At 48.3% G+C, this 24,872-nt stretch overlaps 1 protein-coding gene and 1 pseudogene across 11 annotated transcripts; both read right to left on the bottom strand.

Annotated features, from left to right (window-relative positions):
- Nucleotides 1-645: 645 nt before the first annotated feature.
- Nucleotides 646-18,564, bottom strand: SRRM2 (serine/arginine repetitive matrix 2). Of its 11 annotated transcripts, none has more exons than XM_037043435.1 (16): nucleotides 18,335-18,561; nucleotides 14,868-15,149; nucleotides 13,891-13,998; nucleotides 13,533-13,697; nucleotides 13,277-13,354; nucleotides 12,741-12,803; nucleotides 12,616-12,648; nucleotides 12,161-12,211; nucleotides 11,892-11,984; nucleotides 11,036-11,228; nucleotides 9,048-10,036; nucleotides 3,387-9,014; nucleotides 2,346-2,633; nucleotides 1,173-1,286; nucleotides 905-1,018; nucleotides 646-815 (listed from the first exon to the last, which is right to left on the bottom strand). In XM_037043435.1, the coding sequence occupies exons 2-16, from the start codon at nucleotides 15,107-15,109 to the stop codon at nucleotides 806-808; spliced, it is 8,169 nt and encodes a 2,722-aa protein (XP_036899330.1). In that variant the 5' UTR covers nucleotides 15,110-15,149; nucleotides 18,335-18,561; the 3' UTR covers nucleotides 646-805. The 11 variants fall into 11 exon arrangements, with proteins under 11 accessions (XP_036899330.1, XP_036899331.1, XP_036899326.1 ...); XM_037043436.1 differs by having other exon boundaries at nucleotides 3,387-9,047; nucleotides 9,114-10,036; XM_037043431.1 differs by having other exon boundaries at nucleotides 3,387-10,036.
- Nucleotides 18,565-22,406: 3,842 nt separating this feature from the next.
- Nucleotides 22,407-24,045, bottom strand: LOC118985101 (actin, clone 302-like; annotated as a pseudogene).
- Nucleotides 24,046-24,872: the final 827 nt, after the last annotated feature.

Here is a 24,872-nt window from a genome sequence, read left to right as displayed (position 1 = left end):
AGACTGCTTCAGCCTAGAGACAAAAAGGTTAGACATGGTTCTTATTCATTCACAGTCTGCTGCCTCCCTGCTGGGTCCCAGACAGGTATCTCTGGTCTGTCCTGCTCAGAAGCCAGGAACAAAAGTGTAAGTCAGAACCAGCGTGTGGCCTTAAAGGTGGTTCTAAATGGGCCCCACAGCTCTTGGACTGCAGTCAATAGAAGGGGCAGCTCTCCTCCCTGCCCTTCTCCAATCCCTAATGAACAAACAGTCTATAGACCAAATTCCTGCATTTCTTATTTTTATTTGACAGAAAAAGTTGCCTTGCTGTACAGATTTTAAAAAACCAAAATACCTTTAAGAAACATGAAGAAAAGTTGGGGGGACGGGCCACAATCTCACTGGGGGGCAGTAAGGGCCAACTAATTTCAATTCCTGCCCCTTTCCACAATACTTCACACAAGTTCCCAAGTCCCAAACCATCATCAACCCACCCCCAATCTCGGGTAAAGGGGGGTGGTGTCTCCCAGGCCTTCTCTAACTCAGGACTAGAGTCCTGAACTGTATCCTCCCCTCCAGCAATTCCCATTCTTATTCCCACCCACCCCAAACCCCCCAAAACGTGAACCAGAAAAAACTCACAGAGATTTAACATTTTGCAGGAACAAAGAAAAAAATGGGGTAGGGAAAGAGCCCTTCCCCTCAAAATGCTGCCAAGGTCCAGGGGTTGGGGGTGGACACGCGCCCTTCCCACAGCTGTTTGGAAGAAAGGGGACACTCCTGTGGATCCAGACCTTGGGGTGTGGTGGGATTCCCCAAAAAACATTCATGGAGACCTGCAACAAAGAATACTGCCATCAATGCAGACACCCCAATCAGCCAGAGCTCTCATAAAAGGCCCAGTCCTGGAGTATGATGAACACACCTGGAGGAGCGGTGCCGCACAGGGCGGGGGCTAGGTGTCTCCCTCTTGCGTTTGTGGCCTGGGGAGCGACTGTCCCCACGCTGACCTCTCCTGGAACCATGCTCACTGCTACTGCTGCAACACAGAACAGACATCAGACCACACGGACATGTGTGCACACATACACACATACCCCCAACCTCTAACATCTTTAAGCCTCAAAACTTTGCACAAGTCTATGGCCAAACATAATTATGGACATGAGGCAAGAACACACCCATGGCCCTACCTCTGTTGGTCCCGTGGTGAGGGCTGGGGAGAGGGGCGGTGGCGCTCAGCAGGCGAATAGCTGAGGGACCGGGAGTCCCGGAGGGAATCTATTGGCTTCCGGGGGCTGCGGGACCTGGGGAGCAGAGAAGGTTCCCATAGTGCCACACTCTTCTAAACCCACCAGCCAGCATTCAGGACCACCCCCACAGGCCTTGACCACCAAACCTCATACCACACAGGGCCAGCCTCAGACCCACCTTTGTCCGCTCACTCACCCATCCGCCCGCATACCATCCACCGAGTGCCCCGGTGGTCAGGGCATGGGGTATACAAAGATAAAGACAGTCCCTGCCCTTGGAGAAGCTTGGTCTGGTGATGAAGGCAGGCCAAGGGAGGCGTAATCAGCCCCATATGTGGGAAGCAGCCCCGCAGGGACCAATATAGGTAGGTCTGGGGACCCAGGGGAGGGAGATGAAGGGAAGGGGGGCAGGGTAGTCTTCTCGAAGGTGCTGTTTGAGCGGAGTCTTGCAGAACGAGGAGTTCACCAGGCGGACAAGGGAATTCCAGGCAGAAGGAACAGCATGTCCAAAGGCATGGGGTTCTCCTTAGACTGCAAGGCGCTGGGTGTGGCTGGAGCAGAGGGCATGTGTGGGGGCGGGCAGGAGAGGAGAACACAGGGCAGGCATGGCCAGTTGGTGTTGAGCCTCACACGCCATTCCCGCAGAGATGGGGCTTTATCCTGCAGGCCACAGGGCGTCCCAGGATTTGTGGAGTGGAGGGAAGTAACCAGATGTGCGTTTTAGAAAGATCCCTCTGGCTACGTGTGGAAGAGAATGGCGTGGAGGCAGGGAGACAGGGAAGAGGCTGTGGACAGAGTCAGGAGAAGATGACGGTGGCCAGACCAGAGCCCTGGCAATTGCAATAGGGAGACTTAAAAAAGCTAGACTCCCTGGGACCAGGCTACATTTCAGGGACAGGGAGAGGAAAGAACCTAAAACTCCCGATTTGGCTGGGGCACCTACTTGGATGGCGCAGCCCTTCTATCATAACAGGGCAAAACAGTGGGTGGGAAGGAGAGAGCCTGACTCCTCCCACACAACCAGACACCAGAATCCATGTGAGACACCCATCAGATGTCTCACACCCCAGGGTTAGACCCCACCCTTACCATTTCAAGCAAGGTAGCACTCACCTCCGCTCACCAGGGGGTGGCTTCTTGGGGCTTGCAGGTTTGGGCAAGGCCTCAGGGTCAGGCTTAGCAGGGGAAGGAGAAGAAGCAGAAGAGGAAGAAGAAGAGGAGGAGGAGGAAGAGGAAGAAGAGGAGGAGGAGGAGGAAGAGGAAGAGGAAGAAGAGGAGGAAGAAGAGGAAGAGGAACTGGAACTGGAGCTGCTATCGTGCCTCTTCCGCTTGGCTGGGGTAGGCTCCTGAGGTCTTCCCTCTCGATCAGGTTCCTTTGGGACTGGGGGAGGGCTAGGGACCCTGTGGGAAGAGTACACTGTCACAAGAAGATAGGCTGCCTCACCCCAACCCTACCTTCCAAGGCCTGGAGGAAGGGCAGTGGGGGAGGGGTGCCTGAGAAAGGCCTGGGAACTCCCAGCCAAAGCCAGAGAGCCAGCAAGCCAGTGAGCAAATTTTCTCTGGAAAGCGGTGGCCCCAAGCTGACCCAACCTCTGCTAACATAAGCAACAGGCTGGGGCCCACAACACAAGGGATCAAGGTTAAATCTCAAGAATGTCCCTGATGAAGGAATACGGCCCCTGGGCTCAGGTGTGGGAGCAAAGCTGGGTGATCTCCTTCCTTGGAGAGCCAGCTTGGGAAGGTCCCTGTGTGTGTGTATGCCACTGGCTGGGGGAGGGGCCGTCCTGCCTGGAGGCAGGGAGAGGGATGGGATGACCTCTGAAGATCCTTCCAGCCCAGGGAGTTCCTCTTGAGGTCTAACTGCCATCCCTCCTGCTGTAAAATTAAGTCCATTTCCTCTAGTTCTGTCCTCTGTAGAGATGGAAAACTTATCATTATACTCTAGAGAATTAACCTTTGGAGACTTTTCTGTCCCATTCCACCCTCCCTCCCCCACCATTCCACCCTCCCCAGCATTCTCTTCTACCCCAACTTAATGGTCAAGGTCCCCACACTTCCTCAATGAGCCAAGAACCTCTGGATAGGACTTTCCCTTCCCCACCCCAACCCACCCCCAAAATCATCCCCTTTAAAAAGTCCTGGAAGTCCCCTTACCTCTTCAGTGCTACCTCAGGTTGAATGGGAAGGCTAGAGCCCTCCGAGTCACTAGAACTGGAGCCAGAGGACGATGATGATGATGACGACGAGGACGATGATGATGATGAGCTAGAGGAGGATGATGAGGAGGAACTCCGCCGCTCCTTTGTTGGCTGCAATGTCCCCGAAGAGGCAGGTGGTTCCCCACCCTCAGGGTGGGACATTCCAGGGACAGGGATAGAGAGCATGCCATTATGGTCACCAGCAGAGGACGTGGCCTTTGCCACTGACCCAGAGAGGGGCTGAGATCCTACTACAGGGGTGGTCTGGGCAAGTGAAGATCGGGACTGGTCAGAAAAAGCAGATGGCACAGGGGACCTAGGCCGATCCTGAGCTGTAGGGAGAGCAGACTGTGAAGGAGGAGCCTGGACCATTCTAGAGGCAGGAGAGGGAGCCCGCTCAGAAGTCATTCTAGACTGGCTTGCAGCAGCTGGTGGGGTTCTGGAGCCTGGGCCTCCCGGCGGGGTTCTGGACCTGGCTCGGTCAAGGAGTGGTGGCGAGGTTCTGCCACTAATGCGCTCATAGGCAGAGAGGGACACCCTCGGGCTGGTGAGGTTTGCACCAGACAAAGCTGGAGCCACTCTAGCACTGGTGAGGCTTGCAGGGGCCAAGGCCGGCGGGGTTCTTGAGCTGGCAATATTCACAGCAGCTGTGGCATGTGCAGATCTAGGACCCACCAGGTTTGCAGGGGCTGGAGCCTGGGGTGTTCTGGAGCTAGGATAGTTTGCAGCATTTGAGGGTGTGCCAGAGCCTGTGAGGCTCAAAGCCGCCAAAGCTGCTGGAGTTCTGGCTCCTGCCAGGTTCACAGCTGGGGCTGTAGGGGTACGAGGGTCAGCAAGGTTCACAGCAGAAGGTGCCACTGCTGTTCTGGGGCTGGCCAAGTTCATGGCTGCTGCTGCAGCTGGTGTTCTTGAGTCTGCCAGGTTCACGGCTGTTGGTATGGCAGGTGTCCTGGCACTGGCCAGGTTCATGGCTGCGGCAGAGGCTGCAGGAATCCTACTGGCAAGGCTGGCAGCTGGGGCTGTTCTGAGACTCATGAGAGGCACTGGAGCGGGAACTTGGGACATTCTTGCAGCGAGGCCTGCAGCAGACATAGATGGAGGTGGCCGAGCAGTGCCAAGACTGATAGCCGTCAGGGCAAGTGCAATTCTAGACTGAGCATGATTTTCTGGCACTGATGTTCTGGTGTGATCAGGAATTCTGGGACCTGGACCATCAATCATGGAGCCACCAGGTTGCTGCAGGACAGACATGGGTGTTCTAGAGCTGCCAAGAGGTTCAAGCATTCCTGGTGATCTACAGCGGTCAAGAGGAGTTGGTGACATGCTAGGACGACTGAAGCAACTCATTCTGGAGCTATTGAGTGCCACTGGAGGTGTTCGAGAACCAGAGTGATTCCTTGTTGCTGGAGGAGTAGCAGAACGTGAACGATCAGAACTACTCCCAGATACAGAACGCCTGCGGATGGCTGGAGATCTTGTTAAGGACCGTTTGCCCCTAGTTGTTCGTGGAGTACGAGACCTAGAACGGCGACGGACAGCAAGTGACGAGCGGCTTCGAGAACGTTTGCGTGGCAAAAGTGGGGTTCGAGACCTAGAGCGACGCCGAATAGCTGGAGGTGTTCGAGACCTAGATCGGCGGCGTGTCACTGGAGAGGTTCGAGAGCGGGACCTCCTTCGAGTTACTGGAGAGGTTCGAGAGCGGGACCTCCTTCGAGTTACTGGAGAGGTTCTGGACCTTGATCTTCTGCGAGTGATGGGCGATGTTCTACTTCGAGATCGCCTCCTCATTACCGGTGGAGTCCTAGATCTGGACCTTCTGCGAGTTACTGGTGGTGTTCTAGAACGGGAGCGCCGCCGGCGAGCTGGTGTTCTGGACCTTGAACGACGGCGTGTTACTGGTGGTGTTCTGGACCTGGATCGCCTTCGACTCACTGGGGATGCTCTTGAGCGAGACCTTCTTCGTGTGACTGATGTCCTAGACCTTGATCGTCTCCGACTGACTGGTGAAGTTCGTGACCTGGACCTATGCCTGCTGACCAGGGGCGTTCTGGACCTGGATCGCCGGTGAGTAGCTGGAGAGGCCCGCGACCTGGAACGTTTCCATGGGGCTGGTGATGTGCGTGAGTGGGAACGCTTCCGACTGGTTGGGGGTGTCCGAGAGCGACCTCTTCGACGTCGAGAGGAGGTTCTGGAATTCTCCTGCCGGGCAGGAGACCTAGATTGGTAACCAGAGCCTCCTCTCCGCCTGCGAGTAACTCGAGACCTTGACCGGCTCCGCTGTCTTCTCCGAGAAGTTGACTGAGAAGATCCAGACCTATCTCGACGTCGGGTTGCTCTGGTTTTCTCCCTCCTTGAACGAGAACGGGACCGCTGGAGCCCACGAGGCTTTGGTGAAGGAGAACGACCTCTCCTTGAAGTAGTCTTAGTGCGGGAGGATGAAGCTGAACGCCTCCGGCGTGAGGACCTCGACTTTTCAGCTGGCTCTGGAGAAGACACTGAGGGACTTCTTCGGCGTCTTGGGGGAGTTCTAGAACGTGTCTCTGGTGAGGATGATGCAGAACGACTTCTACGGGAGACTCTGGTCTTCCTAGTCACTTCAGATGATCGAGAGCTGCGATGACGAGGTGAAGTACGTGACTTGGTCTTGGGCTCAGGTGATCTAGAACTTCTCCTAGCCATTCTAGACTTGGGTGGGTGTTCTGGAGAGGACTCAGAACTGCTGCTGCCTTCGGGAGAAGGGCCTCTGCCTTTGCTTGATGAACCTGATCTGCTTCGTCTGGAAAGGGCCCTTGACGCAGGAGCCTTAGGTTCAGGAGAAGAATCAGAACCACTTTGTGCCCTGGACGCTGCTCTTAGTTTATCTTTAACTTCAGGGGATGAACCAGACCTACTGAGCTGAGGAGAAGGTCGGGATTTGCTATCAACCTCTGGAGATGATCCAGAATGACTCCTCTGTCTAAGTGGCATTCGTGTCTTAACTTTAGAATCTGGAGAAGAGTCTGATTCACTTCTTTCTTGAGGGGATGTACTAGGTTTCTCATCAAGTTCTGGAGATCCAGACCGACTCCGGTGCCCAAGAGGAGTCCCAACCAAAGTCTTTTGTTCAACCGATGATTCTGACCCACTTCTTTCTCTCTGGGGTGTAAGACACTTACTGAGTTCTGGGGATGATGGAGAATGACTCCTTGGCCTAGGAGTCTGAGGCAAAGCTTTTGGTTCTGGGGAAGAATCACATTCGCTTCTCCCTCTGGATGGTGTTCTGGGTGTATCTTTCATCCCAGGAGAAGATCCAGATAAGCTGTGCCTTGAGGGAGTTCCAGACCCATCTCTAACTCCTGGGGAAGACCCAGACCTGCTTCTTCTTGAGGGGGTTCTGGGTAAACCATCTTTGAGGTCAGGAGAAGACGCAGAACTACTTCTTTCCCTTGAGGGTGTTTTAGGTACAGCATCAGGTACTGGTGAAGAGACCCTCTGATTTGAGGACATTCCTGCTTTTTCTACTGCATCTGGGTATAACTCAGAACTGCTGTGTCTACCAGGCCTCATCAACTGTTCTTTCATGTCAAGAGATGTAGCTGTCTCCAACTGATTAGGAAAAGGTACATTCAAACCTTCTTTAATCTCAGGAGAAAATCCAGCATTTACTTCTGCAACAGGACCTGAGTTTCTAAATTCTAAAGGTGAGTCACAAATACTCTCCCTGGGAGGGGAGTTAGACAGTTCTTTATGTTCTGGAGAAAAATTTGGCCCAATCCAAGTTGAGGCCACTGCAGGGACTTCTGCTTCCAAAGACGACCGCAAAAACTGGCTTTGGTCAAGAGTCAAAGACACAGAAGACCTTTCTTCTGTTTCAGGAGATGATTCCAAATGACTTCCAGCCATTTCTTCAAGTTCTGGAGACATATGTGACAGGACCTGGTTTGAGGATTCTTCAGACTTCTCTACTACCTCCATTAATTCTTCATCTTGGTTTGGCTTAACTAAAGGGCTATTTTGGTCTTCTGGAGATGACCCAGCACTACCTCTTTCCTTTACTGGGGTTCTAGGTATGTCTTTGAGTACTGGCAAGGATTCAGGTCTATTCTGTCCTGGAGGAGGACTCAATTTGTCAATTAGTCTAGATGATGTAGTAACATCCTCCTGAAGGAGTAAGCCTGTTTTCTTTTTTGATTCTGGAGAAGGCTCCAATCTACCCTGCCCCAGAAGAGATCTACAGTCCACTGCATGATATGGGGAAGTTTCAGCCTGGGATCTGTTATGCTCAGGAGACATTCCAGATTTCAGTTTAGAACTTACTGACAATCTGCTTCCATCTTGTGTTGTTGGAGATCTGGGTGCAGGCTCACTGACTGGAGAAGACGACCTAGACTGGCCACCCTTTGGAGGTGTCTGAGATTTGCTCTGCAGAGACAGAGATTCACAGTGACTCTGTCTTGTTTCTGGACTTGATGTATCAGATGTAGAATCTAGTGAAGTGTGAGATTGTCCTTCCTGCTGCAGAGATAAGGTGCTTAAATAGCTCTCTCCTGGTGGTGTGCTAGACTTTACCCCTAGACAGAGCGACAAAGATCCAGAGGAACTTTGTGCTGGCAAGTCTTTAGATTTCTCTTGGGAACATGTTAACTTTGATCCATAAAGATTGTGCCCTGGTGGAGTTTGAGGCTTTACTTTGGGGCATGGTGAAGTAGACCCTGAGTGACTTTGTCTTGGTGACGTTACACATTTCACTTTGGTATCCGGCGAGGAGGACCTAGAATGGCTCTGTCTTTGCAACAATCTAGATTCCACTTTGGAGCAAGGAGACTCTGATCTGCTTTGCCTTGGTGGTGTTTTAGAGATCATCCTATTAGGACTCGGAGAAGAGGAGCCAGAACGGCTCTGTGTTGGTGATGTTACTGCCTTCTCTTTGGGTTGTGGAGATAATGACCCAGATCGGCTCCGTCTTGGAGGTGTGCTCGATTTCACTCCAGGAGGAGAGGACCCAGAGTAGCTATGTCTCAAAGGAGTCCTAGACTTCACCTCAGGGTTAGGTGATGTTTCAGAACCGCTCTGTCTTTGTGGTGTTGCAGACTGTTCATTTGCATGAGGACTTGTTCCAGGTCCTTGCCTTGGTGGTGTTCCAGATTTCATTTTAGGCTGAGATGAATTGGAAGGACTTTGCCTTAATGGTGTTTTAGATTTCTGATTAGGTGGTGAAGAACCAGAACGACTTCGCCTTGGTGGTGTTTGAGATTTAGCTTTAGATTGGGATGATCCAGAGCGACTGCGCCTTGGTGATGCCCGAGACTTTTGTTTAGGGCATGGAGAGGACCCAGAAAGGCTTCGCCTCAAAGCTAATCGAGATCTTGCTTTGGATCTTGGAGAAGAGAGAGACCTACTCCGCCTTGAAGAAACACCAAATTTTTTCAATTCTGGGCTTGAGTTGGACCTGCTTCTTCTCTGTGACATTCTGAATTTGTTCTTCCGCTCTGATGATGAGCCAGACCTGCCCCTTCTTTGTGGTGTTCTAGAGTGAGATCTTCCCCGTCTAACTTGACTTCTACTACGGGATCTTCCCCGTCTTGCTGGGGTCCTAGAGTGAGATCTCCCTCTCCTGGCTGGGGTCCTAGAGCGAGATCTCCCTCTTCTGGCTGGGGTCCTAGAGCGAGATCTCCCTCTCCTGGCTGGGGTCCTAGAGCGTGACCTGCCACGCCTGGCTGGGGTCCTAGAGCGAGATCTGCCACTTCTCCTGGCTAGTGATCTACTGCGAGACCTCCGTCGTACTGAACGGGTCCTAGATCTACGCCTAGCAGGTGTTCTAGAGCGAGACCTGCCCCTCCGAGCTGGTGTTCTAGACCAAGACCTACGTCTGGTAGGTGTTCTGGATCGTGACCTGCGCCTTGCAGGTGTTCTAGAGCGTGACCTGCCCCGCCGGGCTGGTGTCCTAGAACGAGACCTGCCCCTAGTAGCTGGGGATCTAGAGTGTGACCTGCCTCGCCTTGCTGATCGAGACCTGCCTCTTCTCTGGGTATTTCTGCTCCTGGACCAGCCTGGTCGCTGAGGAGACCTAGAGCGGCCACGTCGCTGGGGGCTTCTAGATCGGCCCCATCGCTGTACAGATCTAGACCTATGCCACTGGGGAGATCGAGACTGAGAATGACCTCTCTTAGGAGTTCGAGACCGCGATCGCCCCCTCTTAGTGGTGGTAGGGCTACGGGACCTCCCCACCCGAGGAGTATGGGAATGTGACTTATCCCGCTTTGCCTGGCCATGTGATCGACTCTTGGACACAGGAGAAGAAGAAACCTCTCTATGGGACCCAGGAGCTGGTGTGGGTTTTGGACTTTCAGGGGAAGAGCTGGCATGCCGAGAAACTTTGGTAGGTTGAGGGGATGGTGGACAGCTCTCCGAAGATGACTGGGGAGGTTTTTCAGGAGACTTAGGTGGTAAATGACCCCGGGTTGGGGAAGTCTCAGATGGTGGGTTCGTTGGCTCCTGGCTTAAGGGGGTTGTTGCAAGGGGTTGTGGGGAACTGCCGTGTTGCTCAACAAGAAGTGGAGTGGGAACAGGTGGTTCTGGGCCTGTGTTGCTCCTTTCTGGAGAGGGGCTAGGTCGAACTGCAGATTTCTAAGAGTGGGAAAAAAGTAGCAACAGGGATATGTAAGCACCGAAGCTTCCTATCACTCAAGATTTCCCACATCCTTTTCAGTAGAACCTTTCCCCTACACACCCTATTATGCCAACTAGTCATTTTCCTCATGAGAAGCCATCACATTCCTTCAATTAACAAAAGGCCATTTAATATAAAAAACATGGGGGGAGGGGACATGACTATATGGACAGTCTGTGACCTCATGAATCTTATAATCTAGAACATACTGAATGTAAGCAACAAACATTACATTTGACAACAAATAACCATTATAAAATGCTATAACAGGGAAAAGGTATTTTTAAATGGAAAGATAAAGCAATTCACTGAAGTGAGAGGAATCTGACTTAATTCTTGAAAAATAACTGTATTAAAGTAAAAGAACAAAGGCAGAAGTTTGAGTACTTGTGTAAATAAAGGTTAGGATGGAGTACAGGAAAAGACAGAAAACGTGGAAAATGGATGACAGAGCTAAGAATTCAGCAAACAACAATTAAAATATACTGTAATATTTGAAGCAAGAAAACATTAGGGTTTGAATTAGAATAGCAAGTATAAAACAACAAGCACTATAAAAACCATTCCAGAGTAGTGTTTTCAGATTGCAGGCCACAGCCCAGTGGAATGAAACATTTTAGTTAGCCACAACCAGCATTTAGTGAAGTAAAAACATTAGAGAAATCTAAGTAGTAAGAAACTTTAGGTACACAGAAACTTTTGAGTTCTATGTACATATATTAACAGGATAATAATGCAGAACTTATGTGCATAAAGTTTGAAAACCATAATTCTAAAGAATATATAGATGTAAAGGGGGAAAAAACCCCATAAAATCCTGAACCAAGACAGGAAAAAAAAACCCCAACCCCGAATTCATTTATCTTGGTTAAGATGTAACTTTTCTTCACTTTAAACACCTGTCCTAAGCTCATAACCCTGCAACCTAATGAACATCCATTGACTCAGGAACATACCTCCTCCTTGTCTTTGTCTTCATAAGGGCTACTAGGATGCTTTGCAGAGGGCTCTGGGCTGCTGGGATGCCCTGTGTTGATGGTACCTGGTTCTCTGGAAGGTGTGTCTCCCTCCCCTTTATGCCCTGAAGCAGGGGAGAGACTTTGCCCAGTCAAGGAAGTTGTATGGGTTTTTGCTGCCGCACTTCGAGACCTGAGGGAGGTAATTGAGGATGGGGGAGAAGAAGAAAGAAAATCAGCTCAGGGGTATATAGAAAACCCCCTCCCCAGCTCCCATCTACCTTTCCTGACTATACAGAACCCTCTTTCAAAATGCCTTCTCTTATTCATAAAACTCAAATCACTCGTTGAAATTCTAGTCCAATTCACTTTGATCCTTCAGTTCCCAACAAAATCCCCAAAAATGTTCTCCCTCTACCCCTTTATTCACCTCCCCCAAACCTCCCCAAACCCTCCACCCAACCATTCCCTACCCACTTCATTCACAACTCACCTCTGAGCCCACCTCTTTCAGGAAGCCTTCCCCGATTAAGGAAGCCAGGGTAAGGATTCCTTCCTCCCCCAGACACCACGAACAAACCACCACCCCCCCTATTCTGGCAGTCCATATACATCAGAACAAAACAAAAAATAACAAAATAAACAAAAAAAACAAAACAAAACAAAAAAAAAAAAGAGAAGGGGAAATGTATATGTCTGTCCATCCTGTTGCTTTAGCCTGTCAGCTCCTAGAGGGCAGGGACCGTGTCTTCCGAATGGTCTGTGCAGCGCCTAGCACACCGTGGGCGCTCAATAAATATTAAATTGATTAACCCACAAGTCCCTCTCCCTCCCTTCCTCCTGGACTACCCCTTACCGACTGCGGGAAGTATCAGAAGAGGAAGCAGAATCAGCAGAAGTTGAATGATGGGCCCGGCGGCTCTTAGGGGCTGGTGTTGTACTTCGAGATCTAAAAGAAGACCATCAGCCATGACTCATGCTGTCATACCTGAATTGAATTACCCTCATCCATCCCTCAACCCTTTACCAGGCAGTTACATGACTGATTCTACCCTATCCCGCTGGATGGCATTCATCAACTTGCTAATAAGCAAATTCTCTTCCAATTCACACAAATTCACTCACCGCTTCCTCTTCTTGTCCTTAGATTTACGCTTGCTCTTTGGAGTAGGGGACCTATGAAATAAGTTAAGACTATTAAAAGTAATAATCATTTAGCCATGGCTGATGTGGCTCAGTGTAATGAGCACCAGCTTGCAAATCCAAAGGTCACTGGTTCAGTCCCAGACAAGGCACATGCCTGGGTTGCAGGCCAAGTCCCCAGTTGGGGGTGTGCAAGAGGCAATCAACTGGTATTTTGCTACCTCTTTCCCCCCACCTCCCCCCTCTCTAAAAATAAATAAAATCTTTATAAAAGGTGATTTAAGTGAAATAGAAAAGAATCAAGGAGTTATTGACAAATCAAGGAACTGAATTTTACTCCAAGAAAGAGACCCCTGCAGACAAGCAATCAAGGCCATCAAGCAATGGTTCACTGCTCTATATGCCAGCATGTCCCCCATGCCCCAAAGAGCTCTTACCTATGCTTCCGTTTCTTGGATTCAGATTCCGACCTGTTGGATAAAGAAAAAGATAAAACATAAACCAGTACCTTACCATGACTCATTAATCCTCTCCAATCAATCCGTGTACTCCCACCTCATACCTGTGCTTCTTTTTCTTAGAGCTCTTCTTCCTCTCTCGCCGAGGAGAGCTGCTCTCTGACCTGCTAAAGATGAATTCAGAAACAGGGTCATTCTGCTTAGCTCCTTCCCTGGACGCCCACTTACAATACCCCGCCTCAAAGGCATCTAAAAGCACAAACAACTCCAACAGCAACACTGTCCCAGACCGAAGCCCAGGACTTATTTACTCTTTATAAAGCATAGGTACCCCCTCTTTCTATCAACAAACCTCAAAATGAAAAATTCCAAAAATCCAAAATGCTATTGGCCAGTTCTTAAATCAACAGAGTTGTAGAATTAACCCTTCCCCTCTAAAGCATATACATTCCTTCTCCCAGATGAACCTGAATAGTAACCCCCTCTTCCCTTAAGTTTTCTGACAACTCTCTCCTGCTCCCTAGCAAGAATTCTCTATTAGTGAGACAAAGAGACACACAAAAAGATATTAAGGAAAGAAAATGCGTGCATGACAGGACTAGTCATCTATCTTACTACATTAACTTTCCAACTAACTTACCGTCCTCTATCTTTCTTCTTTTTCTTCTTTTTCTGCTTTGGGGTTGGTGAGCGAGAACTGCTGGACTCCCGGACAAGGCTGGGGAAAGATGAAAAGAAACATGGATGTTAAAACAAATTTTCTCAGACATTTCAACTTCAGAACAACAAAATCTAAAGAGTTTGGGAAGAAATAGTCCACCAAAATAAATGAAACAGAGCAGAGTGCTTAGAACTCAGACAAGATAAACTAGCACTGGTTTCTTGGTCTTGTGTACCTGTAAGGTTTGGGAGGGTCAGGAGCGGGTTGTTTGGCTTCTCGAGCACGACGCTGAGGATCAAAAGAGCTGCCATCCACATAAGAATCACTGATGCCAAAGGCAGCACGAAGTCGTTCATTCTTCTTCTCATTCAATTCTGCCAACTGGTGTGTCTCAGTTATCCTAAAGAAAAAAATAGCAAAGGTGTGTGAAGGACACAGAGAGCAAAGAGACAGTCATTTTTACACAATTATACACAGGAGCCAAACAGGATTGGGAAAAGGAAGACAGAGCAGGAAATATAAGGTAAGAAGAGAGGAAAGCAGAAGGGACAGCATTTAGTTCAGCAAAAATCAAAGCAGAGTGAAACACTCACGCTGGCCTCTGCCCTGGGGTCTCTTCCTTGCCCCCAGGGTTCACATCCTTCTCCAGCAACATGAGTCGAAAGGTTGCCACTTTTTCCTGAATTTGCTGTTCCTCGTACCTGGAGAACAAATCCCTTCAGGGTTAGACCTTGATTAGACACTGTCCCCAGTCCCAGGTTTTGTATTTCCTCATTCCCCAGGATCCCTTCCCTCTCCATGCACACATAGAACTTTTCACTCACTGTCACCCAAAGCACCCTTCTCTTAAATCCTCCTAATCTTTTCCCTGTCATCTTTCTTTTACCTACTACACCCTCTAGAACAGTGGATTTTAAACATGCTACACTGGGGCCAAGAGAAGAAAGTTACGCAGGCAAGAGTTCCGGGTGCTCCTCCCCAACTTCAACAAGAACAGATCTTTCATTTCCTAGGATTTTAAGGTAAGGTGTATTGTATGAAAGGGGCGCCACTGCTGAAGTTTGAAAACCACTGCTCTAAAAGGTATTCTGCCTGAATATGCACCTTTTCTAAAATTTTACTTCCTACCCAACCCATACTCCTCTTATCCAGCCAGGTATTATTCCAGTTCTTGTTTTCCTGCCTTTGCTACTCTCCAAGGCCTCAACCCTTAAATCCATTTACTTTCCTCTTCTCTATCAATGACAACACCTGTCAGCTTACCCAGATCTTCTCTTGCCTGGGTTCTGCTTTCCCATTTCTCTCTTAAAGCACATTTTTGATTCTCAATGGCCCCCTTTCCCCATGTGCCTCCATCTAAATAATACACTCTCTTATGTGTCCCACAGTTTCCTCATCTCAAGTCTGAACTGTCCCTAACTCCTTTCATTATGCTAATTCCTTTTCCTCCACCCCTCCTACAATTCCTCTCCAAGCCTCTTTCAACAAGCCTTAAGTTTCCTACACCCCAGCTAACTCCCCCAGCTCTGTACTCATTCAGTGCTTGGCTCTCCCCCAGCCCTCCCCTCACCCCTGCTCTTCCATCATCTCCTCCAGCTCGAGGCATCGCAGCTCCACTCGCCGCTTGCGCTCGTGGTCCAGGATGTCAGGATTAGGCCGTTTCACCAGGGCAGCCTCCAGGCGCCGCAGTTCCTCCTCTCCCTTGTAGTCAGGCCGCTCACCCCGGCGGCCCCGCACCAGGGACAGGTTGCGCTGGACGTAGCCGTTGGTGCCGCTGCCCCGGGGCGTCGGCAGCCCGATCCCGTTGTACATGGCCCCGTGCCCAGGGCGGGGGAGGGGGGCACCACCGCTCCTGAGGGGGAGCGGGGAAACATGGATCAGGCCCCTGGCCTCAAACTAACCACTTACCGCCACCCAAATCCCTGCTCTCCTTCACACCTATTTCAACATGTATTTCCACACTAAACAACCTTTAGCTGCATAATCTTCCTGGTCTCTTAACAAAACCTTCTTCATCCTTCCCACAGTTTTCTTTCCAACTCATAGCCCAGCTTTTACAGCCTTTTCCTTCAATGTACAAAAACCATTACTATTTGCACCTAGATTTTCTTTTTTCTACCCTAAGCAAACAAAGAGTCTCTCTCTAGTATTTCTCCATACTGTCCCTTTATTCTCCTTTGGCCCCAATACAAGCAAGTGGTGTCTCCACCAACTATTCTAATTCCTAACCTTTGGTAACTAAGGCCTCCAAACTAGGCACAACAAACACCACAGATCTGTGGCACCCAAAGGCCTGCAGTTCAAGTCCAAAGACTCTTCCAAGAACTGGCTTAAGGATTTCAGACTACACTATCATGAATACAAAATGGACTAAACAGCCCCTAGATATCTGAACAGGTAGACCAACTGGTTCTTAAGATAAACCAAAAGTATCCTGTGCAGCCTCACACCCAGACAAAAGGCCAACATGCACATCAGAGACTCATGAATCTTGAATAGATAATCCTCTTGTACTTTACTTTCCAGGTAAGAGGCCATTTCCTTGACTCCCAATATTTATACCTCCTATCAACTACCCAACACACACCTTATCCCTTCATCAGGATTTTTCACATGATTTGCTGCTCAACCAAGTCTCCCTACCACCCGTTAAATGTACCTACTTTCAACTCAATGCTCTAAATACATCAAATCCACCTCTGTTCTGTTCCCATACCTTCTCTATATTACGTGCCTTAAACTTATAATGAAAACTCCCCACTCTTTATACCTCACTTTTACTATGTCAGACTGCCAGCTTTCCCTACCAGTCCCCTGTATCTCACTTCCTAGTTTTTCCCTTCTAGGCCTGCCTTATTCCTGTCATATTGTTATCTTCATGCCTCCCACCAAGTTCTATCCTCTCAACCTGTCCCCCCAGCAAGACTCTGAAGAGCCCTGAAGCCCCAGTTTTTCTGGTTCGATTTTGTGGCTATAGTCTACTCCTTTCTCACACTAATATACTTTATTTCTTTTACCAACTTATCCTGGCCAAGAGAATTTCGCAGTATAAATGTGTGAGGAAAACTATACAAGGAACGATGCAGATACATAGGTTACATAAATAGAGGGGAAAGAGATTGAACTGGATAAAAGGGAAGCTACAGGGTTTTTTTAAAATATCCCAGAATAAAATAACATCATACAAATACCTGGGAAAATGTATTAAAGCAAAACATAAATAAAATTTTAAAAATATGGCATAGTGTTGAATGATAAGGAGATAGCTCGACTCCAGAAGTTTGGACTCCCACCCCCAACTCTAAGACTGGGTCCCTGCCTATCCCAGTAGCAGACTCAAGAGGAATTTGAAAACAGAAAAAGATAACCATACTGGTTATCTGTGGGGTAAAGAAGTGACCGATGTGACCAGTCTAGGACAGGTAAGTGATAATAGACAAATCAGTTTCTCTACCTCCCTACCCTCACTTTTTCAAATACCAATCCTCCCCCATGCCAATCCTAGGTCTTTCTTTGCCTCTCTCTCTACACATACCTCACCTAATTTTCCCCTTGTAGAATGAATGCTTCTGACCTGCAATTAATTCTTTAGTGTAACCATTCACCCACACTTCCATACCACCTCACACAATAATCCTCCCACTCCCTAGGGAGATTAAACCAGTAGCTACTAAGCAAAAGGTATTAAGTCACAACAAACTGGAAAACTTGTAGGGAATGAGCCCCCCCCAAAAAAAAAGAAAGAAAGAAAAAACAACCCCCCCCCACAACATCCAAGGCAGTGCTTGAAACACTAATAGGAAGGTCAGACCAGGGGTACATCAACAACACACACAAATCACCAAAACCAAGTAACTTTACAAAATAGGAATTTGTAAACTGGGGTCCAGGGACTGTGGGTTTGCAAAAGTTCCCAAGCTAAAGACAGAAAATAAAAGCTGGAAAGGAATACAAAAGGTAACTGCTTAACTAATAAAAAGATAGATGATGATCCTGAAATCCAATAATAAGGTATCCAAGAAACAAAAGGCACCAAATGCGATCTAAGGGGAAATAAGCAAAAAACTGATATATGTAAGCAAAGCAAGCTCAGCACTGGAGCACTGTATAGCTGAGTTGACACTGTGGATCTCAAAAAGCTTAAAATATTAGCTCAAGCAGAGAGACCTAAGCCCACACACTTAAAATGGAAGATGAAACACACTTCCAATTTCTGATCCAAAAGATATCTTAAGTGTGAATGGAAACCAAGGCTCAGAAGCATTACGTGCTAAACAGTGCCTGAAAGAGTCTACCGTTTTCTTACCAAAGAAAGGTTCCAACAACAACCTCCCTAACTTTAATACAACTTTTGAGTAGACGATGAGAACTAAAAATTAAAAAGAAAAAAATGCATACGGTCTGCCTTTACATACCCAGGTTAAAATTTTTTTAAAGGTTTGGTGCTTTTCTCTAATACTTTCACGACAAACAGTAACAACAACTGATGATCTAAACCTCCCGTGCATCTAGTTCAAGGCCTTCTCTCCACTGGCTAGGACTCCAACGCTTATTTTCAGCCTTGGGGGATGGGGGATGGGGGATGGGTTTGCGTGGCGCCCCGAAGTCTGGGAGGCCCCCAGACAGACCATAGGCCCCAAGAGCCACGAGAAAGGAGTGGGGCGGGGGGAAAGGATTCCGAAGCAGGCCCCAATGGCCACCGCCCCCTCCCTGCCTAGAAAACGCCGGGAGGGGCGCGATAGCAGGGCCTCCTCGGCCACACGCGTGGGGGAGGCCAGGAGCCGAGCACGCGCGCGAGCTTGAATGCAGTCGGAGGCGCGCGCCGTTGCCATGGGGGAGGGGAAAAAGTAAAACCCCGCGCGCGACAGAAATCGCGGGAAGGGGAGGCGGGGGAGGGGAGGCAGGCGAGCGAGGGCGTCCGCGCGAGCTAAAAGCGGCGAGCGCGCTTGCGCGCGGCGGCCTAGACGGTTCTCCGCGCGCTTTGGCCTAGAGCCGGGGCTACCGCCCCTCCCCCACCCGGCTCGCGCGCTTCCTCACCCTCTCACCCGCCGCCGCCGCCGCCCGCCGCTTCGGAGGGGGAAGAGGTGCTACCGCTGCTCGACCTCCCGAGTCTCTCGGGGCCCAGAGCCGCCGCCTCGCTTCGCCAGTCCGCCCGCCTCAGCCACCACTGACGCCTCCTCGCTTCCTCAGGGGCCGCAGCGGGCTCCGACTGCGCCACTCGCACCCCGCCTGGGCCGCGCTGCACGTCAGCACGGCAAAGTAACTGCGTCAGCGCGCAGCCGCGAGTGTCGCAGAACCCGCCGGGAGTCGTCGTGTGCACCGCGGCTTCGTGCGCAAGCGCTAAAACCGCACCGGGAAGTGTAGTTTCGTAAGGCCTGAGGGACGCTCAATTCTATTACCAAAGAACTACGAGTCCCGTCGGCCAGTGCGAGACAAGGTTAGGGAGGGGTTCAAGAGCCGGCAACGTATGCCGAAGGGTTTTCGCCTGGCGGGGCGGGGCACAGGGCCTACGGTCCTGTGGAGCGACGCTAGAGCACTCCTCGGCCTCCGGGCCTCGGCGTAGAGCATTCTGGGAGTTGTGGTTTTTTTTGTGGCCCGAAACCCGTTTGTAGTGTGGACCTAGGGCACGGCCGCCATTTTGTTCCCCCACGTTACGGAGCTGTTGCCCCAAGCTCAGATACCCTGCTTCTATGCAACCCAGGCTTCCCGGGCGAGCTAGCGCCTGCGCCGTGCTGGGTCTTGCGGCGCCCATGGGAGAAACCCCCCTCACACCTCGACCAACAGGCTCCCCGTACCCTAGAGCCCAGTTTCAGGCCCAGGGCCTGAGGTAAAAGCCTATCCAGCTGGCTTTTGTGTTCGCAGCATTCACGATTTGGAGACGGGCAGAACTGGGCTCTCTGCCCTGAGGAATAATTTTCCACTATCTCCGGGTGAAGCGTCCAGGCAAAAATGCAATTTATATACTAGCAGGGCAAAAAACGTTACAAACACCCTTAAAATTTTCACTCCTTTTGCAGATGTCTCCGGTTAATTTAAAGACCTTTTTTTTTTTTTTTGCCTGAGAACAGCCAGTCTCAGAGAAGAATTGAAAGAAGCTGAGCTTCTAAGCCAGGCGAAAGTTTCAACCTAGTGCCACCCACTTGTCCTTGGACTCACACTCAGCAGTCTTGGTGATGGAGGGGATGAGGGGGGCATGTCTTGCACCCGCAACAGGACCCAGTACATGGTAGCCATTTAATGAGCTATTGTTCGTTTGATTTTGAAAGATTGTGTTTGATATTACTAAGTTTTCTTGTTAACATGCCTACCTAAGGATAAGCTCACTTCAGGTACTAGAACTGGAAGGAGACCCACCATTTTCTCTAGGAGTTTACAGTGCCCATGAACTTTTCTAACCCTGCATCCTTGAGCTTGGGCTCCTTTGGATACTTTTTCCATGAGCTGGTGTGGACAGAATTTCATTGCCACCAACCTGTTAATAAAAGCCCCAAATTGGGAGGAGAAACTTTTGGAGAGAACAGTTTACAAAACCAGGAAATGAAGCCTCAGGTGGAAACCCAAAGTGTATCCCCAGAAATAACAGGAACACCAATTTTTATAAAATTTTAAACTTAGTGACTTTAGAGAGGAAGGAGGAGCGAGAAAGAGATATCAATTTGTTGTTCCACTTATTTATGAATTCATTAGTCGATTCTTACATGTGCCCTGATCCAGGAGCAGCCTTGCAACCTCAACACATTGGAAAATAGTCTAACAGACTGAGAATCCAGTCAGGCCAACGCCTCTCCTTATAAAGCCCCTGCCTTGTCCCCTGATGGGTCCACTTTATGCAAATGAGGAAGTAAAATTTGCATAGTCTGATTGGTCCAAATAGCACTCTCCTGATTGGTCATTTTATCTGCTCTGATTAGTCATTAAAGATACAAATGAGGATATGCTGTGTACCTCTCAGCCAATTAGTCAAAAGATAACACCAGGAATTCTGGTAAGGGTTGGTGTTGAGAGCATAGTACAGGAGTTTAAAGGTTCAGTTTGTAAGGTTTTTATTGTATTTTTTCCCCAATACCATATAGTCCCCTTAACAGTTTGTAGCTTTTCCCTAAAATGCAGTGTGTTTGACAGGCTTCTGGCAACAATAGCAGCTGGACTCTAGCTATGAATTTGTGCACAGTTAACTACAAGGAGTCCTTCCTGGCAGCTATATTCCTTCTTGAACATATCCATGTAGCAGAGCCTTTGTTTTTCTGTACCTAATTTGAAGGTATAGGATGGTGGTTTATTGAAACCTACCACATTCAATGAGATCCTTTCCTGTAACCAAATTCCCAATGATATTTTTCTCTGTATTTACTGAATATTTTGTCCTAAATTTTGTATATGAATCAATGCAGTTAATGCTCTTAACAACCCTATGGGGTAGGTGTTATTCTCCTTTTCCTATGGGAACAACAATGAATTTCCTTATATATCCACAGTACAGTTTTCAAAATCAGGAAAGAAACATTGAAACAATACTATTTTCTACAAACCATATTGTGGTATTGTCACTTCTGATGATATACTTTATAACAACAGAAAATTCAAAATCACGCAAGCTTTACATTTAACTGTCATGTCTTTTTCTTAAAGATTTTATTAATTTATTCTTAGGGAAAGGGGAAGGGAGGAGGAAAGAGAGGGAGAGAAACATAGGTTGATTGCTTCTCCCACATACCCCAGACCAGCAGTGCAGGCATGTGCCCTGACCAGGAATGGAACCAGTGACCTTTGATTTGCAAGATGACGCCCAACCAACAGAGCTATATGGGTCAGGGCTGCCTTGTCTTTTTAGATATCCTTAATTGGAAACAGTTCCTGACTTGTTATTCATGACATCTCCAGCTTGAAGAGTATAGACCATGTATTTTATAGAACGTCCCTCAATTTCAGTTTCATCATACTTAGATTCAGTTTACACACTTTTGGCAGGAAGTCTGCGGAAGTGATGCTGGGTTATCAGAGTATAATATGAAGAGGTATTTCTGCCCAGTAGTTCCATTTCTGCCAATTCTAACTTTGTTTATTTGATTAAGAAGGGCTCAACCAGGTTTCTCTGCTGTAAAATTTCTAGGTTACCCTTCATACTTAAAAAAAAAAAAAGCTGTCTAGTGGAAGTATTCAGAAACCAAGATCTGAATACTAGGTGTACTTACATTACTGTGGCATCATTACTTTTAGGCCCTCTTGGAGGATCTAGCTGGGAAATGGATAAGATGTATACATCCATGAGTTTACATGGATATCTCCAATTCCAGTCTAATGCTACAAGGTTCATACTATCCTCTCCCCTCTTCATATTTGTAACCCAGTCTCCAACCGTGAGAATCTTGGCTTCCATTTCCTCAATATATTTACATATTTGCTCAATCTTAGAATTCCAAAAAGTAACTTCAAATTGTTTATTCATTCCTGTAGGGGGATAAATGCCTACCTATTGGAGTTTAGAGTTCTTACTTGTCTTTGACCTGAAAACATGTGTTCCAAATACTATATTCAAAAGTTACTTAATTGGGTTTTTTTTCCTCAGCCTTAGGTGTGTGTGTGTGTGTATGTGTTTTAACTGAAGCACTTTACTTTTCTCACAATGACTTGTTGCTGGGGCCTGATGTTCTCACATGACAGTAGAAAACCAAAATTTACCCCTGGCTGGTGTAGCTCAGTGGATTGAGCGCAGGCCTGCGAACCACACGATCGCGGTTCAATTCCCAGTCAGGGCACATGCCTGGGTTACGGGCCGGTTCCCAGCAAGGGACTCACGAGAGGCAACCATATATTGATATTTCTCTCCTTCTCTCCTTCCCTTCCTCTCTAAAGATAAATAAATAAAATCTTTAAAAAAATAAGTTTTCTTCCATATGAGATAGAGGGACTCCATCTCTCTCAGGACAATCATTAAAAAAGAAAGAAAGAAAGAAAACCAAAACTTGTTATCTCTAAAAGAATTGGGAATTGCATACAAAAATTTTACACCAAAGGATGAATAAATTTACAAGTGAAAATGCAAACTCCTCTCCAACTCAAGATAAGTAACAAATAACCCAGGTGTTCTGGCAGGAGAACATCAGCTAAAGAAGGAAGGTGGGTCGTAACTCTTGGACCCTCCCAGCACCGTTGCACTGGCAGGAAAGAAATGACAACTGGTTCAGGACTCTTGCCAGATTCTAAAGAAACCCTGAAATTGGCAACTCCTGCACATTAATACCCTGCACATGCAGGAACATGCATGATTCTCATCAAACCACTAGATTTTTCTTGAGCAAATGTTCTCATTTTGGCCACCAAGTGACTGACTGCATGTATAGGAGTTTAAATCAAAGCTGTGTACATGGTATTAAACATGTACCAAGGGAACAGTTGAATTCAAGGGCAAAATCATGAATCAGATCTATAGTCCAGTGCTGAGATCAGATATAAGCTTTAAGGACCACTTCTTTTCAAAGGCTTATTTCAGTTTTAGGAGGCCAGCTTGTGGTATATATAGTTGCTAGGGCAAACTCAGACTTGACCAACTAATGCAGCAATTGCTACTCATCTGCCCACAGTACATTTAGAAGCATTTGTAGTAGATGATGGAGGGGGCCCGACTTGCTTTACTCTTGTTTGCTGATCCATATTTCCTGGAAGGTGTACAGTGAGGCCAGAACAGAGCCAGAACCAGATTCACACTGAGCACTTGTGCTTCGGTGGGGCAATGATCTTGATTTTGATTACAGCCAAAGCTGTGATCACCTTCTGCATCCTCTCGGCTATGTAGGGGGTACATGGTGGTCCCATGAGACAGCACTGTGTTGGCAAACAGATCCTTCTGGATATCAATATCACACTTTATAGTGGAGTTGAATGTGGTTTTGTGGAAATCATAGGACTCCATACCCAGGAAGGAGGGCCGGAAGAGCACCTCGGGACTCTGGAATCACTTGTTGCTGATGGTGATCACCTACCCCTCAGGCAGCTCGTAGCTCTTCTCCAGAGAGGTGGAGGATGCCGCAGTGGCTATCTGCTGCTCAAAGATCAGGGCAACATAGCAGAGATTCTTTCTGATGTCACACATGATTTTCCAAATGCTGTGGTGGTGAAGCTGTGGCCATGCTCTGTGAGGATCTTCATGAGGTAATTGGCCAGGTCCTGGCTGGCCAGCTAGGTCAAGACACAGGATGGAGTAGGAGAGGGGACAGACCTCTTAAGTGGGCATAGTGTGGGTAACCCCATCCCCAGAGTTCATAACAATACCAGTAGTGTGGCCACAGGCACACAGGCATGTAGCACTGCCTGGATAGCCATGTACATGGCCCAAGTGTTGAAGGTCTCAAACGTGATCTGACTCATCTTCTCATGGTTGGCCTTGGGGTTCAGGGGGTCCTTGATCAGCAACACAGGGTGCTCCTTGGGGGCCACACACAGTTCACTGTAGAAGGTGTGGTGTCAGAGCTTCTCCATGTCATCTTCGTTGCCGTCAATGCCATGTTCGATGGGGTACTTGAGGGTCAGGATGTTGTGCTTGCTCTGGGCCTCAATGCCCATATAGCTGTCCTTCTGCCCCATGCCCGCCATGACAGCCTGGTGTTGGAGGCATCTGACAATGGAAGTGAACGTGCCTGAGGGGGAAGGCGTCCTCTCCTGCCAAGCCAGCTTTACACATGTCAGAGCCATCGTTGATGACGAGCACAGGGATCTCTTCTGTTATGGTGATTGGAGGAGGTGGCAGCAGTCATCAGGCACAGAGGAATGCAGAGCAGAGCTGCAAGAGGACGAGGAACATGCGCTGGCCACAGCGAGTGAAACCAAGGGTATGTGTTATTCATTTGAAATATGCTTTGGTTCGATTGTTTCTGTTTGTATTAAATTTTAGGATTTTCCCTCCCATCTTAGTGATTTCACCTGTTTTTTAAAATATGTGAAACAAGAGCCCTGGCTGGTGGGCTCAGTGGATTGAGCGCTGGCCTGCTAACCAAAGGGTCACTGGTTTGATTCCCAGTCAGGGCACATGCCTGGATTGTGGGCCAGGAACCCACTAGAGGGCATGCCGGAGACAGCCACACAGTGATGTTTCTCTCCCTTTCTTTCGCCCTCCCTTCCGTTTCTCTAAAAATAAAAAAATTAAATATTTTTTAAAATATGTGAAAAAATAGCATGGTTCCAGAAGGCAGATCTGTACATAAAAATATATTCAAGGGAGTGTCTCCTCCCCTCCCCCATTTTCTCTGTCCTCTCCATGCGATTCCTGGCCACTACCTTCCGGTAATCGATCTCAGTCCTCTCTGCTTTTCCTTCCTGGGCTTCTTTATGCTCAAATGTGGAGGCAAATGTGTGTTTTCTTAATTCTCTTTGTTTCTGACACAAAAAGGTGGCACACGATAGCTATGCTTTCCCACTTTACCTTTTTCACTTAGCACTACATCCTGGAAATCATCCCACCTCAGTTGATAGAGACATGTGGATGAACTTTTATTCAACCACTTCTTATGTATGAGCATCGACATTGTTTCCAATATTTTGTAGTTACAAACCATGCTGCAATGAGTAACCAAATGCATAT

The sequence above is a fragment of the Sturnira hondurensis genome, unplaced genomic scaffold (assembly GCF_014824575.4).
Source record: "Sturnira hondurensis isolate 20B ecotype Veracruz unplaced genomic scaffold, ASM1482457v3 Scaffold0004089, whole genome shotgun sequence".
NCBI classification, from domain to species: Eukaryota; Metazoa; Chordata; class Mammalia; order Chiroptera; family Phyllostomidae; genus Sturnira; species Sturnira hondurensis.
Note: the sequence above shows the minus strand (reverse complement) of the source record. Positions and strands in the feature narration are given on the sequence as shown.

Coding starts and splice junctions, on each gene's coding strand:
- SRRM2 (XM_037043431.1), bottom strand. CDS start 15,109: ATGTACAACGGGATCGGGCTGCCGACGCCCCGGGGCAGCGGCACCAAC. Junction 13,698..13,890: donor ACCCCAGGGCAGAGGCCAGC/GTGAGTGTTTCA, acceptor TTTTTTCTTTAG/GATAACTGAGACACACCAGT. Junction 11,985..12,160: donor AAGGACAAGAAGAGGAAGCG/GTGAGTGAATTT, acceptor GTCTTCTTTTAG/ATCTCGAAGTACAACACCAG.